The sequence below is a fragment of the Limulus polyphemus genome, unplaced genomic scaffold, assembly GCF_000517525.1.
Source record: "Limulus polyphemus unplaced genomic scaffold, Limulus_polyphemus-2.1.2 Scaffold401, whole genome shotgun sequence".
In the NCBI taxonomy this organism is placed as follows: Eukaryota; Metazoa; Arthropoda; class Merostomata; order Xiphosura; family Limulidae; genus Limulus; species Limulus polyphemus.
This window is the reverse complement of record NW_013666011.1, coordinates 147,073-163,423: the sequence shown is the minus strand read 5'-3', so window position 1 is coordinate 163,423 and position 16,351 is coordinate 147,073. Positions and strand designations below refer to the sequence as shown.

Genomic DNA, 16,351 nt, shown 5'->3' with positions numbered 1-16,351 from the left:
ATCCCAGTTTAATGCTCTAAGTTGAGTTCAAGTATAAATACAATTATAAATGTGACTTTCAATATTACAGCCATATACTGGCATTCATTTGTGGATGAGAGTACGGTATTTTTTTAATATATTCAAGATGAATTTAACAAATTTCATAGATAGTAAGATTTGGAAAGATAGAAAACATCAACCCTAGAAACACGCAGAAATAAAAAGCACACACATTTTTCTCCACATTAATAACAATTTTTATTGTAATAATGGAGGGTAAATTAATTAATCTACATTCCAACATTTGTATAGTGGATTACATAACAATTAATTTTCTGTAACTTTCTTGCAGTACCTGAAAATGTGTTGTTTATTTATTTATATAGGAATGATGCATGCAAGGCTACCTATTTTAGATCCTGTACCCCCCCCCCCTTTATTTTCAGATTCCAACTAATATAAAAAACCTATGATAAGTACATATCAAAAACTAAAATAAAAGCCAAATAAGTCTAAATATAACAATAATAAAAGTTGCTCAGATATAAAGGTTTCTAATGTCTTAATATTAATAACAATAATAAAACATCTGGGAAAACTAAATTTGTGTAAATGTTTTATAATATTGTGCTTTCATATGACTTATTAATTAATGTTTAATAATGTGTAATAGTAGTGATTCATTTTTGGTTACCTTTTCCAATATCTGTTACCTATCCCCCACAGTGCACATGTTACCACTGGAACTGACTGCATATCATAAAATCTGATCTTTTTTCCTAAGTCGAATTGAAAAATATCCAAGTTGAAGATAAAATTATGTTCAGTATAAGAGCTAGTTAAAATGTGATATTTTCTGTCATGTTCTTAGTAAACCAGAAATTCACACAAGTGTACTGATGACTAAGAACCTGAGATCTTTGGATATTTTATTGATAATCACTAGTTACATGTACACACTTAATAAAGCTTAACTCTGTACACAGGCATGTTATAACAGAAACAGACACCAAGTTCAGTATTATAATAAAATGTGAAAAAATTTAAGTAGCAAGCCAAATGTTAAAAAAATGTCAACAACAATTACCTGGGAAAAAACCCATTCACCAAACTTAGCAGCTCACTAATATAAAACCATCACTTAATACTTGTTTTCAAAATATGGAATGTTGGAAAATAGTAATAAAAATTAAACAACATTTTATGAATAAAGACAAAATAAAAGTAATGTTCAATATTAAAAGCAAAAAAAGAAATAACATCTCATATCTAATAATCTTGATTTATAATCTATTATGATTTATAAACATCATGTTCGCTGACTAGCCTGTCATTACTCCAAGCCGAACTTTTTCTTTCAAAATGGGGAGTGTATATCAAGAACACATAATTATTTCCCAGTTTCTTTTACACACAGTTTAAAGTATCTTAGTAGGATCATTGGTTTTTTTTATATATAGATTAAAATTTATATGTCTTAATTATACCATCCAAACAATTGATTTGCCTTTAACTAAATGTATAACAAGTTAAAAAGAACAACTAATAGAAAAAGGAAAGTGTTTGTTGGCATAGATGCCACACGCAACACTTATTTCTCTAAGCCAACAATGTTATCTGACTGCTGCTGAAGGTTGGAGAACAATACAGACAGAAGGCTATCAGACCTTCAGTTGGAAAAAACATTTGTATAGTCTGTGATTCAGAGAAGAAACAACAACATTTATACCCAGGAGTCTTCTTGTTGATCCCCCTGAACTGGTAGCTCAACTTGTTGGAGGTTTTCCCTTGGAAGTTGAGCATAAGATTGTTCTGCCAAGGGCTGTGAAACAATAAAAATTATAGTTAAAATTTTCAAGTCCACAGAAACTTATGACCAATTTCTTTTTCCAATAGCACTTTCATCCTGTATATCACTGGTAATATATCATTCAATGCTTGAAAGACTAAAATAAAATCATATCTCTACTAAATTAATCAAAGAACAGAATAAAACTAAGTGAATGTTTTTCTATTATACTGGTATTTTGGTAGTCTCATACTATATTCCTATGGTCTGTTGCAAATAAAAAATAAACAAAATGTGTATTCACATATATGTTGTTGTAAGTCTGTGATAACTTGTATACTGCATCTGTAACTAAGTATTCATAGCATCAGAGTAAAATAAGTCAGAATAGAGATTGTTAATGAGATAGAATATAAAAGTTTCAAAGGAAACACCCACCAAAAGAGTAAAATCAGAGGCCTAGCAAGTTCAAAAGCCCTGGGGTGGAGGCTAAACAGGAACAGAAAATATTTTTTACAAAATTTCAAGTGATTCCTTTTAATAAAATGTTTTTGAAACCTAAAGAAGCTCATAGTTTGTATGTTATGACCATATTAAGTTAATGTTTGGAAACCTGTTTACTGGAATACATATAAGGTGCAAAAGCAGGTTAGTTTTTTTTGCAAACCCACTTTTTCTGAATCTGAAAGACCACATGGTAATTTTGCTATTTAATTTTCTGATAAAAATAAGAAGTAATCTTTTGTTCATTACACAACATACATATAACCTGTTTATCAGAATCATGAGAATAAATTTTAAATACACTTGTTTGGCTCCAATATCTAAGTTTCCTAATGATTCATTATAGCTTATAATTATCAATAAATTAAAAAATATATATATATATATAATTACTACAATTACAAAAGGTGGGTAAAGTTTCTCATGCATTACTAACTCATGAAGAAAGAGATGTATAAAATTTTATATTTGTAACAAAACTCTACTTAAGGAATATGAATCTATCATCTGAAGTCCTTGAAACTACATTCTGGCATGTGCATGCACAACTTCAATTTTTTATTCAGTAAAGTGTGAGTAATAAAAAATTTATAAAAACAAAACTGAAAAATAAAGTCCATAAACATGCAACATGTACAGATATACGCAGTTTCGAGGACTTACTGGCACTGGTGGAAAGATTAACACGCCTCCTACCGGTGGTCTATGAGGTGGTGGTGGTGGCTCCATATCTTCTCGAACATCATTTAAAGGAAGTTCCTCTGACTAACAAAATAAATTTCAGTACTGTACAAGGTTCATAAAATTCTACTGTCAATATTTATTAAATTAAGTCAAGACTATTCTTCTAAGTTATTATGAATCCACATCAATTATTAACTAATCAAGCCATTACCTGTAAATACTATTATAATTTGTTTTAAGATGGTATATATTTGTTTGTACAGCATGAAACACCTCTGATGCTCACTGACAATGTCTATTTCTTTATTGAAATATGCAACATCAAACTTGATTGAAAGTATTATAATAAGAACTATTTTCTAAATGTCACACTGTTTTATAAGGATTATGTATGAAACCATCAAATTGATTTCTGGTATTATCTTTGTACTGATTTGTCAAACTGTTTTCAGGAACAAGATTTTATTTGCCAGAAATGATTTAAAACTATATACTGAATCTGCAAATTAATGGCCAAAATAAAATTAAAGGTATATTCTAGTAGAAATTGTGTATAACTTACCCGACTACGTGGCACACCATCTAAAAAATAATAAATAGCATTGAATTAGAACAAAAATTTTACAAAGTACTGTTAGAAGATAAAGTGTGTTCAAATGAATACAATAAATGTATAAGCAACAGTTAAAGAAGTTATCTTGAACTTAGGTTTCAGTTTCTGATCCTATGTTTAAAGTGTTCTTACAAGAAACAAATAAAGGTTAGAGAACAAATCAAATTTTAAAAGCTTTAGTACTCACAGTGAAAGTTTTCTTTTGTATGTATGTGTATTTGTGTTGAAAAAAATATTCACATAAAATATATTGGAGATAAGTTAACTATTGACATTTATATACTGGTACTGAATAATTAAAAAATAAACATTAGCTGTTTGAGGATTAAATACAAATGGAGATCCTTCCATACAGTTTTAGCCTCAGCAAACGTTACCTCCAGCAGAAGAGTTAGGATCTGGGCCCCGACGAGGTAGTGTCCTGTCTTCGTATTTTGTTGCACCCTGTGTACTGATTGGTCGATGAAGTGTACTGTTAGCACTAGTAGGAGTAGAAGCAGCATTTCGAGCCACCATTGTGCGTGTAATAAAATGAGATTCTTTCCAGCCAGCTTTTCTACACACTTCACGAAGATCTTGATGCTGCCACATATTGTACAACAACTACAACAGACAACATATATATTTTGTGAGTATATTTCCGGTAACCTCTTTACTGGTATTCATCTACTGAGAAGGAAATATTACCAATTCAATATTTGTATATTAATTATAAGAGCTCTATACAGTGCATAAATTACATAGCATTGAACTTAAAATATTCATAGATTTTTAAGTGATTCAAACGTGATCTATATAAACAAGGTAATAAATTAAAAAACTAGTGAAGTACACTCAACTCTATTACAAAAAAGTGTAGATCTAATAAAAACATAAGTAATTCAATAGTTTAATTACATTTATTGCAACTAACCTGTGCTGTGAACTTCACCACTCGTGGAGAAAACCTGCCTTTCTGTTTAGCTATGTATGTCAACCTGTCCACTCCACCAGCTTCAAGAAGAGATCTGGCAAAGTCACTGTTCTTAATGATGACTTCATTCAGAGTAGCCAGCACAGCTGCTATAGTCTCATCTGAGGAACCTCCTCCCTCTTGCTGAGGACCACTGCTGGGAAGCTTCTGTACTAAGTCCCTCATGGCATACTTCCCTACACAAAACAACATGTTAGGATGCTTCTATTATTACACCAAAGTTGTGGTTACTAGTAGTGCATATGACACACACTAAGTCCCTCATGGCATACTTCCCTACACAAAACAACATGTTAGGATACTTCTATTATTACATCACAGTTGTGGTACATATGATACACACAATTAAACTTGAGTAATTCAGTAATGTAAAACACTAAATATTTTTCAAAACTTAAAATATTTATATAAATATTACTCAGGCAACAAATAGGATACCCACACCTTCAATTTGTTTATTAAAATGTGCTTTTGGATTTAACAGTGGAACCAGTAACCAGTACCATGTCACTGCAAGAAGGTCCTCAGAGAAATTAAACTTATTCTCAGAGCATTTATGCACTAACCTGATGATGGTTCCACTATTTAATAGTGTTGGACCTTTTAAAAGAGAGGTGTTTCTTTATACAAGGAACAAACTGCATTCTGTTGGGATTGAAGATGTAAAAAAATGGTAGTAAAGAAGCTGAATCTATATGGGTTACAGTCAGGAGTTTTGAAGGTTAAAGATATCTAGTTGACAATTGTTATAGACCACCTGATCAAATACTTTTGGAGACCTTAATCTTAGACATGAGGAATGGGATTGTATGGAATCAAATAATGAGGGAGAGAGATTTATTTAAGTGATTTAGAGTGGTTTTCAATAACAAACAGTACGACAGCCAACTAAGAGGGGGATACCATTTTATATTTACGGTTAACCAAAAATGAGAATATGGTTGCAAGAGATAAAGTGGGAAATATTTGGGAAGAATGGTCATTGTATAATTAGGTGTGATGTTTTGATACATGATAAGATTAACAAAAATGAAATTTTAGTTACAAATTTTCAAAAAACTAATTTTTGAAACCAAAAATGAATTGGGATAGAGTTAAATGAGGATCTATTACATATTTTGGGAATTGTAAAAAAATAAATTAATTCTAGTTTAAGACAAGCATGCTCCTAAACAGAAAAAAACAATAACAGAGATGATCAAACTTAACTGGCTTACTAAAGACACAAAGGAAAAAATTAGGGATATGCCAAACGTTTAAGAAGTTTAAACTGACAGATAAGTTGGAAGAATTAAAGAACTATAGAACAGTTAGGAATTTGGTTAAAAAATAAATTAGGACTTCAAAAAAGGGATTATGATAAACAGCTGGCTCATAATGTTAAATTTAACAGCAAGGCTTTTACTTTTTAAGTATGTTAAAAGTAAGCAAAATGTTAAAATGAGAGTTGGGTCCTTAAATGATGCTGTTGGCAAGGTTTTTGTTGAAGATGATGAAGTGTTTAAGCTTTTAAATGTTCTCTTCTTCTTTTAAAAGAAAAGATATTAGCAATATCCCTGACCCTGAACATTTTATAGGAAGTATTTCAGTTTACGTGAAACATGTAGGTATTAGTCCTTTAGTTGTAAGTAGAAAGATTGAGAAATTAAAAATAAATAAAGCACCATGACCAGAAAAGGTTTTCCTCAAGGGCTTTAAAGGAGGTCAAAGATTAGATGTGTAAGACTATTTATTTTTTCATAGATCAATAGATAATACGCAGGTGCCTGAGGAATGGTGAGTTTGTAATTTTACCCTTATGTTTAAAGTGGGAAATAAGAGAGGCCTGGGAAATTATAGACCAGCTAGTTATTAGTCTTAATTCTGTAGTGGTAAAGAGCCTCATAAAATTCAACATTTTCCTAACCTGAAAATGTATTTCCGAAAGATACTTATCTTTCTTCTCACAAAATAGCTTTCCTCAATTAGTACTGCCCTCTATTGGCACAAATTTTCAATGCTCGCCACTAGCCTTCCACTTCTGCATATCTACATGTAAATGATTATGCAGCAGCTCTCCATCAATAGGAGTGTGACACAAACCCTATCATAACCAGCACCCTCTCTATACTTGCATTCGTTAATCACTTCGAGATTGGACAGAAGATCTACACCAGATATCACCGGAAGTGGAGAAGTTGGATGGAAAATGTGAAAAGAGGTAAGTCTCTATCAGAAATATATTTTCAGGTTAGGAAAATGTTAATTTCAGATATGTTATCTTACCTCCTCTCACAAAATAGCTAGAATCCCACATTGAACTGGTGGAGGGCTGGTGAAAAAAATTATCCCCCCCTTTAGGAAGCACCCACGAAGAGATCATGAGGTGTGAAACGAAAAGAAAATATCACACTTCAGCAGGAGACCAAACTACATCTGATCCAGATATATTCTTCACCCTTTTATGACTGTGTAACGAACATAAAAGGCAGAAAAACATGAAGGAATCCCATAATACATATTACCAATCAGTGGGACCCCTGGGGGTTGAGTGGCTAGGGTGCAAAATACCATAGTGGTAGTTCAACCTCAACTAACAGCTGGCAGTATCTGGAATTGTATATCAGTATTGCAGTCAGTAGAGGATCACCTACTTCTTCACCTCTGAACAGGAAGTGGTAGGGAAGATGAGCATCTGTACCAAAATCCATCTTCACTTGCATGCATTTCCAACCCAACCACTACATGATCCTCCAGGAACTGACATCCAGTGGATGGTAGGAAGGTGGAAAATCCTGGTAGGATGAAATCTCTGGTCCAAAACCTAGTGGCATTAGGAATGGTTCTTCCAGTCCGCAGTAGGAGAAGGATACCTGGCTATACACAAGGTAGAATACATGTGCTGCATCCAGTTACAACCAAAACCAGATCTGTCAGGAACTGACATCCAGCAGATGTTAGGAAGAGGGACTGCAAACCTAGAGTGCATCTCCAGTCCAAACTTGGAGGTATTAGGCATTTTTCATCTAGTACATGGTAGGAGGAGGGATACCAGCCAGAACACGTGAGGACTTATTTAGCTGGACCATCTCCAACCACCAGACCCTCAGAAGCTACATACAAAGGATGATAGGGAGGAGGAACGACACAGTTTGAGGGGCAAACTACAATACATATAGTCATACCATAGCATAGTGCTTGAAACAAAACCTGGCAGCATCTGGAATTCAAGATCAGATCTGCAGTAGGAAGTGCTGTACGCCATTGACACCTGCAGAATGCTACCAACCTACTCTCAACTAAGTGGTATGATGCATCACTCAGGAGGACAGGACTCCATGGTCCACCACCCCAGCAGCTAGGTAAGGGGCAAGGACTCCCATGCTCCACTAGAAGAAAGGAAGGAAAAACCTGTTGGAGAGTCCAGAGGACCTCACCACCAGAGACAGTGCAATGGGTGACTGTGATACCCTATTTTGAAAAGCAGAGCTACAACATTGATGGAGTTGATCAACAAACACCTGGTAGCATCTGAAATTGTACATCAGGTCTGTGGTAAGACACACAGAACATCAGAGATGGGCAGCAATCCCTGTCTGCTTTACTCATGTATGTACATGAGTGTATGGTCTGGGATGAACATATTTATGAAGTAAACGACCAGGAGATAGAACTACTAGCAGTCCTATGGAATACCTCATCTCTACGGTGTGCATAACCGAATCCTGTGACATAACTGGTTCAGTGTAGATGACAACTGAATGGAGACACACAACCAACACCTGGCAGCATCTGGAATTATACATCAAAAGAGCTACAACATAATTGACATTGAGCATGGCCACATGATGGACAGTGCAGATTAAAAAAAAAGCATACCAGGTCAGGCACCATTTGCCACAGAGAGGGATCCACAATACACTAGCAAAAAGGCCCCTAAAAAAGTAAGAAAAGTTGGAAAAAGCAATGTTTCACAATTCACAAATGTGAAAAATTAAAGAAGTGGTAACAAAAACTAAATCTGTAGTATAAGAAAAACGTTGACAAATTTGTGAGCAAAAACAAGCATGTCTGTTCAGTATTACTGCCATTCGAGAAGTGATTAATGAGTGCAAATGTGGAGAGGGCACTGTTTATGATAGGGGTTGTGTCACATTCTTATTAGTGGAGAGCTTCTGCATAATCATTTACATGTAGAAATGCTGAAGTAGAAAGTGGTAGGCTAGTGGCATACATTGAAAATTTGTGCTGACAGTGAGCAATACTAATTGAGAAAAGCTATTTTGTGAGAGGAGGTAAGATATTGTATAGGAATGAGCTTTACAAAATCATTTACACAAACATGATATCAAAACAGAAGTTCAACATGGATTCACAAAAGGGAGATATGGCCTTACTAATCTGTTATATCTTTGAAGAATTCTATCAGTTAGCTGGACAAAGGAAAGGGTGTGAATTTGTTGTAGTTGGACTTTCAAAATTCTTTTAATAAGATGACACACACAAAAGATTACCTTAGAAAGTCGCATAAGTAAGGGTAGGGGAAACACTAGCAAGTTGGATGGTGGGATGGAAGAAAGCAGAATGTTTTTATTAATGAAAAAATCAAGTTGGACCCTTGTTACTAGAGGAGTGTCTCAGGGGTTAGTATATAGGCCTTTGCTCAATTCTATTTACATTAATGATATTGATAAGGCTATAATTAGTAAAGTTAGCTAATGGCATTAAATTCTTTGGTATGTATAGCTATATTGAGATCGCTGAGGTATTATAAAATGGTTTAGGTAATTAGTAAGTTGGACAAATATTTGACAAATTACCTTTGATTATAGTAAGTGCTAGATAATGTATCTGTGTTATCATATTTTTGGATTACACCTTAAATATAGATGGAAACACAATAATATGACTGAAAAAACTGATCTTGGCATTGTGGAAATAAGTCAGTGAAAGCTGTGTTCTGTTGACAACAATCAGGGCTGTACTGTGGGTAGTGTGAGCAGTGCTTTCACACAGGGCACCAACTTGAAGGGGGCAGCGATTGCCCACTTGACTAAAAAAGCAAACTAATGGGTTAAGGGGTGATGAAATTATGTGTTAAACAAATATCAACACAGCACTGTCACTAATAAATCTAATATAATTTTAGTATGTATTTACAGACATGCTGGTAACAAGTTAAACCAGGTAATTATCTCTATACTAGTCCTCACTTGGAATACTGTGTACCACTTTGGTCCCCTTATCTAAAAAAAGGATATTAGCTTATTAGAAAGGATTCAGAGGAGGGCTGCTTAGATGATTCCAGGGATGGAATGGTTATCTTATCTTTTGTTTTCTCTTGAGTTAAGAAGGGTAAAATATGATCTTACTGAAATTTACAAGATTATTCAGAGGATTGATAGGATAAAGGCATGTGATATCTTTGTGCTATATTCTGAAGATAATAGAGTAATAGGACACAAGTTTAAGATTTGCAAAAGATGGGCTAGGTTCGACTTAAGACTGACTTATTTTCCAAATATGGTTTAGTTTGATTATTGTTAAAAACAAAGCTACACAATGGGGTATCTGTGTTGTGCACCATAGGTATCAAAACCTTGATTTTTAGCACTGAGCCACTGGGTGGCTTTCAAATATGGTAATTTGCTTATGAGCTGCTACTTGCAGTAGTGGAGAATGGCACTTAACCTGTTAAGTTTAAGAGGGGGAAATCAATGATTTTCTGAAATATAAAGTTTAAATTTTTACTATTCTCAAGGGTGGGGTGCACATGGTCAGCCCTAAAGGACTAAATGCTCCCTTGTTGTCCACATGTTACATTATTGGTTAAGTAATGCAAAAAATGTTTTGAGAGTGTTTGTGAATTAAATTTTCAGAAAAGTAACAGAATCTTTTAAAGAAATCATTTTTCAAGCAAAACAGTCTGTCATAGACATCTTGAAGAATCAACAGCTCAAAAATTTCATAACAACATCATATTGATTTTTTGGATGCAAACACACTTATACACACACACACACACACACACACACACACACACACACACAATATATATATATATAGATACACAAGTGTTTACTTAATTTCTAGGTTTTCTGAAGCACGAAAGATCTCTGTAGTAACTTTCTGATAGTTTGAATTTACTGCCATCAAGAGGGGGATATATTTGAAACCTAATAATTATTTCTTTTACAGGAGTATGTTTATAGATTTTATTATTTAGTATTCTACCAAGATAAAGTGATACAATATGTAGTAAATCTAAGAAATGATTTTTTATTACCAATTATTATTTTAGTCAGGTATTAGAAACACTGTTATTGATCACATGCAAAAACAAAATCACAATATTTTAATCTAGAATTTATTTTAAACTTCTGAAGTACACAATATCAAATTTCTATGAAACAAATCTGAGTATTTTGTATCATTTCCAATTACAAACAATTTCAAAAAGGTACAAATTATTGCAATTTCTTTTCCTTGCATAATTCCTTAACAGATATCTCTACCTATGAGTTCTTTGTTCCTCTGATCCATGGACAGATTTCTTAATGCAGTAGCAACTGCACACACTACTCTGTCAACATCCATTCTAAGCAGTTCCACCAACACTGGGAGACCCTTTTCTTTCCTCACTGCAGCACGGATATCTAAACTAGGCTTTATAAAATATCATAATTCAGCCACTATCACTTTGACAGCCTTTTCACTTATATGATATATAATAAAGTTCAATAATATGCTATCAAATATGATAATCAAGTAGTCATTTCCACTGACAGTAGTTTCCTTCTGTTTCAAAAGCAGGATGAGTACTTACCTCTTAAAAAACCCAGGTTGGATTTGATCTATACAGATCTGGAACATGCTTGACTGATGTGGAATACCTTTGGCAGATCTGGATCTATTTATACCAGATCTGGCCATTATTTATGCTATATCTGTAACAACGATTTTCATAGGTTTACTTGGTTGCTTTTCTTTTTTTAATGTTTATATATTAACATTTATGTTGTTCTATCATTAAGAACATAAAAGACTGTAAAAAGTATAATTTACAAATAGCAATTATAAAACTAAATTACTTCAACTGAATCAAATTTATATTAAAAGATTGATGTGCAAGATCATGTAAAATTGGTACGTGCACATTTAAATTCATTGTTATTGCAGTGTGGTATTTAAAGTCTTTCAAGAACATTTTTTTGTAAAATAAAGTTCTAAACAATGATCAATTTCTAACTTGTTTTACACATGAAATTTCTTACTAACAACCTAGGCCAAGTCATGTTGTAGAAACAGATCAACTAGAATACTTCTCAGGGTGAATAAACACATGGTTGTACAGGTCACAAGTTATGAGTGAGAAGTGTAATGGTATGCCATTATTTGGATAGATATATATATTTGTGTAACAATATGTTGTTGTTAAGTTTGAGTGTAAAATTACTATTGTCCAAAAAATTTTTGTGTATGATTAGATCACTAGTTTGCATAAAAATAAATATTTTTTATTTTGTGGTCAGCAGACCTAGCACTTATCTCAGGTATATTTTGCACATTTGGCCAGACTTGACATTCTTCCAGATTTAGCATATTTTCCAGAGCAAGTTACCACATCTGTGAGTTTTCTAGGTCTTACTAGATATATCCAATTCCCTACTTAAACAGTTGTTTTCAAATACATAACGAAATCAATATACACTCTGACAGCAGTTTCACTGCAAAAGGCTTACAGTATATATTTTAGCCATTATTATTTACTCTGATTCTAATTTAAATTACGTTCTTACAGTAAAATAAAAATATTCAGGCATGCCATAAAATACAAATCTAACAATTGAGTCACAAGTAGGTTTCAATTTGGTGGTGTTGCACACTACTCCTAACATGAGATACTTTTATAACATAAATAAACAATCAAGACTTGAAATAAAACAAATTACATTGAATATCATGTACAACAACAACAAGAATGTAAGGACAACTAACTGAGCAGTAACTAGTTAGGTTAAAATTTTAACCAGTCACCAATAATGAGAAAGATTAACAGCAGGAACATGAAAATGTGGTTTTCTTAAGCTACTAAGACTATGATTAAAGCATAGATTAGACATCTATCAACTGTTCTGCTTCGAAACAAATTACTTTTATTAAAAATTCAAAATGCAAGAACAGTTAATAATGATTGCAAAAACTACTTCTGTGTATGGCTGTTTCTCTGTAGGGTTACAGTAATAAAAGGCAGCTAACACAATATCACCAGACAATCCGCTAAGTGATTAAGCACTTTACAATCAACAGACTGATTATTAGCAAGAACTAATTTTGCAGCCTGAGTCTCAAATGATAAGCTAGATTAACACTAAAAACTAAAATGCCAGCATAAAAAGGAGCCAGGTTTTCAAATACTAGATTAACACAAGAAATTAACCAGCTAGTATACCAAGCAGCCAGGTTTTCAAATAATAAACTAGATTAATACTAAAAATTACCATGCAAGTGCTAAGCATAAACTAGGTTAATATTAGAAATTATCCTTCCAGAGCCAAGAAGCCAGGTTTTCAAATAACAAACTATATTAACATTAGATGCTAACCTGCCAGTACCAAACAGCCAAGGTTTCAATTAATAGCCTAGGTTAACACTTGTAGCTATCCTGCAGATAGTGCAAGCAGACATGGTTTCAAACTAGGTTTGCAGTAGAACTCACCTGCCAATAACAAGCAGCCAAATTTTGAATGGCACCTGCTGCTGCCTCCAGTGTTTCAGGGTTTGAACACTCTGAAAGCAAAGCTAGATATGGTTGCACAACTTCAGGCTGCCACAGCAACTCCATACCTTGAATTGGACCAGATCGCTGTGTCTGGGCAGAGGAGAGAGGAGCTTCTTTCTTTTGTTTCTCTGTATTTTCTCCATCTTTCTTCTTTTTTGTTGTACCAAAACAGCCCAAGCTGTCTCCCACTAATGAATTATCACAATATTTACTACATAACACATTTGTAAAATTACAATTTAAAGAAAAAACAATTATGGCATCTTTTATGGTGTTTTTAAAATCTAATTTACCTTAGCACTAGCTGTAAAACTTAAAAGGTTGTCACTGTTAAAAGTGACAGAAGACAGCAAATGTCATAAAAACAAAAGACAATGGTTGCTACTGTTGATATTTTTACCAAACTAAGTTAAAGTCAAATGGCATTAAATAAGATTCTTCTCTTTAATTGATTAACTAAAAGTAGGGCGGCTAAAAGTAATCTACCATTTAATGACATTCCTAAATTGAGATTCGTTACCTTTCATTGGTCCACTACGAGTGTGAGAAGGTTGTAGAATTCGTTTATCATATTCTGGATCTTCAACCTCTTGACAGCGAAATGAGAGGTTTCTCAAGACACAAACACAATTTTCCACACTCTTGTTATCCATATCATTCTTTCCAATGGCAGCCTTTACCAGGAAAAGTAGTGCTTCCACAAGACCTTCGCACTCTCGCATTTTTCTTCTCGAGTATTCTCCAGCAGAACTGATGTTTCTGAAGGAACATAACAAAAAAATATATATCACATAATAAGTTAAATAGATGGGTAATTAGTGTAATTTTCAAATCAATTAATTCTCAGACTCATCACAATCAGGGTGTTCCAATCAGTATCATCACTCTTTCATATCCACCATATTATGACCATTGAGTTAAATAGCCCTTCAGCTGTGTGTATATTAATCACTCTTATACTGTTCAATCAGTTCCACTTGTGGAATTACTTGTCCATGTTAATGAGGAGAACATGGCAGACCCCCAGCATATGAAATCAGGTATGCTAGGTAAGTTTAAGCACTTTTCACCCAAATAGTTTTTTTTGTTTTCAAATAGTGATGAAATAGTCTTATGTTAGTTTACAGAGTTATACAACACAATTTTATTGAAAATCTAATTGTGATATTTGTGAATGCTGGGGTTGCTATAATGAGCTGCATGCTATTACTTATCTATGCTGTTTCCACATGTAATATATTTAGGAAATTTTTAAGGAAAATTCTAAATATTTTTAAAACTTCGATGGATTAATTAAGTTACATATTATGAAAAAATAGTCTTTCAAGGTTCAATTTGCATTTCCTCAAAACAGTCAAATAAATGAAGAAAATATGTGGAAAACTGTGTGACATGGTCAGTGCTCTTCATGTTTTATTGGTCACACATAATTGCTTAATTAGATATATTTATTATAACTTTCCTTAAGTTTTATTTCAACTGAGTAAAAATTGGTGCTACATAAATTCTAGTACACAACTAATTTTTAACAATTGACACCTAAATCAATGATATAACGCTATTTAATATAGTTTGTTTCATAAATGATTTACTGTAATTGAATAATAAAATAAACTAAATGCAGACTATCTTCTCCTAGCTATAACTTTGTCAAGTATTAAAAATTCTGATTGTGTAGTAAGTATGTAAAACTCATAATGCAGCTATACACAGTGATCTAAAGTGATGCAAAATGATTGTTTTATTTTAGTATTCTTTGAATTTAATTTCAATACTTATCTCTGAAGTCATAAGCTTCCGCGCGACATATTTCCTAGCTAAATGTTATAATAAATGGTACTTTGTCTTCCTTTTTATTGCCTGTTTTCTAAATAGGAATTATACAATTTAAAAATTTTTCTACTAACACTAAGTTTAATTAGACAATTACCAATGGTCACTACACATAACTCTAGTTTAAAGTTATTTTACCGTTTTTTTAATGGCTTAAAATTAAAACATATTTCATGTTCATGGCTTGTATTTACCTTAGAATTCCACTGGCATTACGAAAAACAGTGGACCAACAAATTTCCTGGACTCTTGGTTGATCAGCAGGATCTCTATGGCAGTCCCATCCAGAGTGTGGAATTATTACATGATTAACTATTACTGTTAAGCCATCATCAATGATAGAACGCTTGATATCCTAAACATAAAAAAAAAAGAATAAATAGATTATTAGTATATAAACAATTGATTGACTTTGATGTCATATAAATTTTTGTTTCTACTAAGTAAAATTACTGCCATTGAAATAAGGGGCTAATAAAGAAAAAGATGGAGTACTCTTGTAATAAAAAAGGTTTCCATCATGACATATAACTAGTACATGTAATATTATCTTAATTTTTACCATGTCTATTTCAACTTTAAAATTATGTGCAGTGAATACATAAGTATACATATATGAATATAAAAATGTGTTTTGCTCACAGAATCATGACAGATGTTGTTTTTATTAGCTCATCATCAAATAATAGAAACAACATGGTAATTTAGAAAATAAGTATTCAAGTAAAGTTTTTTCATATTAAAAAACATGTTGGGTCTGGCCAACTTTTGAACACAAGACTCTTACATTTTACTGATGAATTATCCCTATTCAAATAATTTTAATAGGAATTTTTGAGGTTCATTCAGCTTTTACTGATACAATATTCTATTGACTATTTTCTCATGCTATGTCACTACAAATAACATACAGCATCACAGTTTTTACAATGTTAATCTATCCTTGAAACCAGAGATTATTAACATACTACAACATTAAATTTAAACAATAACTAAAGTCTGTTGATATTTTAAGTTCCATTAACAACTATTACCTAACATTTCATTAATTAAGGGATACCTTTAAAAATGAATAAGACCTGTCATAAATAACAATTGACATAAAAACATGGTCAAATACACATACATATGTAGGGAAAGTTAATATTTTCCTAATCTAAAAATATATACACCTGGAAAAAAGTTAAGCACCCCCGGGTTTTTTTCAAGTGA

The 16,351-nt window shown here is 32.7% G+C and overlaps 1 protein-coding gene across 6 annotated transcripts in view; it reads right to left on the bottom strand.

Annotated features, from left to right (window-relative positions):
• Positions 1-876: 876 nt before the first annotated feature.
• LOC106457988 (catenin delta-2-like) overlaps positions 877-16,351 on the bottom strand; it is a 110,967-nt gene continuing 95,492 nt past the window's right edge. For 4 of the 6 annotated variants that reach the window (XM_022384094.1, XM_022384095.1, XM_022384093.1 and 1 more), the window contains 9 exons: positions 15,334-15,494; positions 13,827-14,065; positions 13,244-13,494; positions 11,040-11,190; positions 4,486-4,721; positions 3,950-4,175; positions 3,522-3,541; positions 2,972-3,040; positions 877-1,804 (listed from right to left, as the gene is read on the bottom strand). In XM_022384094.1, the coding sequence (XP_022239802.1) occupies positions 1,706-1,804; positions 2,972-3,040; positions 3,522-3,541; positions 3,950-4,175; positions 4,486-4,721; positions 11,040-11,190; positions 13,244-13,494; positions 13,827-14,065; positions 15,334-15,494 (1,452 nt within the window). In that variant the 3' untranslated portion in view covers positions 877-1,705. Of the gene's footprint in view, positions 1,805-2,209; positions 2,261-2,938; positions 3,041-3,521; positions 3,542-3,949; positions 4,176-4,485; positions 4,722-11,039; positions 11,191-13,243; positions 13,495-13,826; positions 14,066-15,333; positions 15,495-16,351 lie in introns of all 6 variants that reach the window. The other 2 variants (XM_022384097.1, XM_022384098.1) reach the window with 2 other exon arrangements.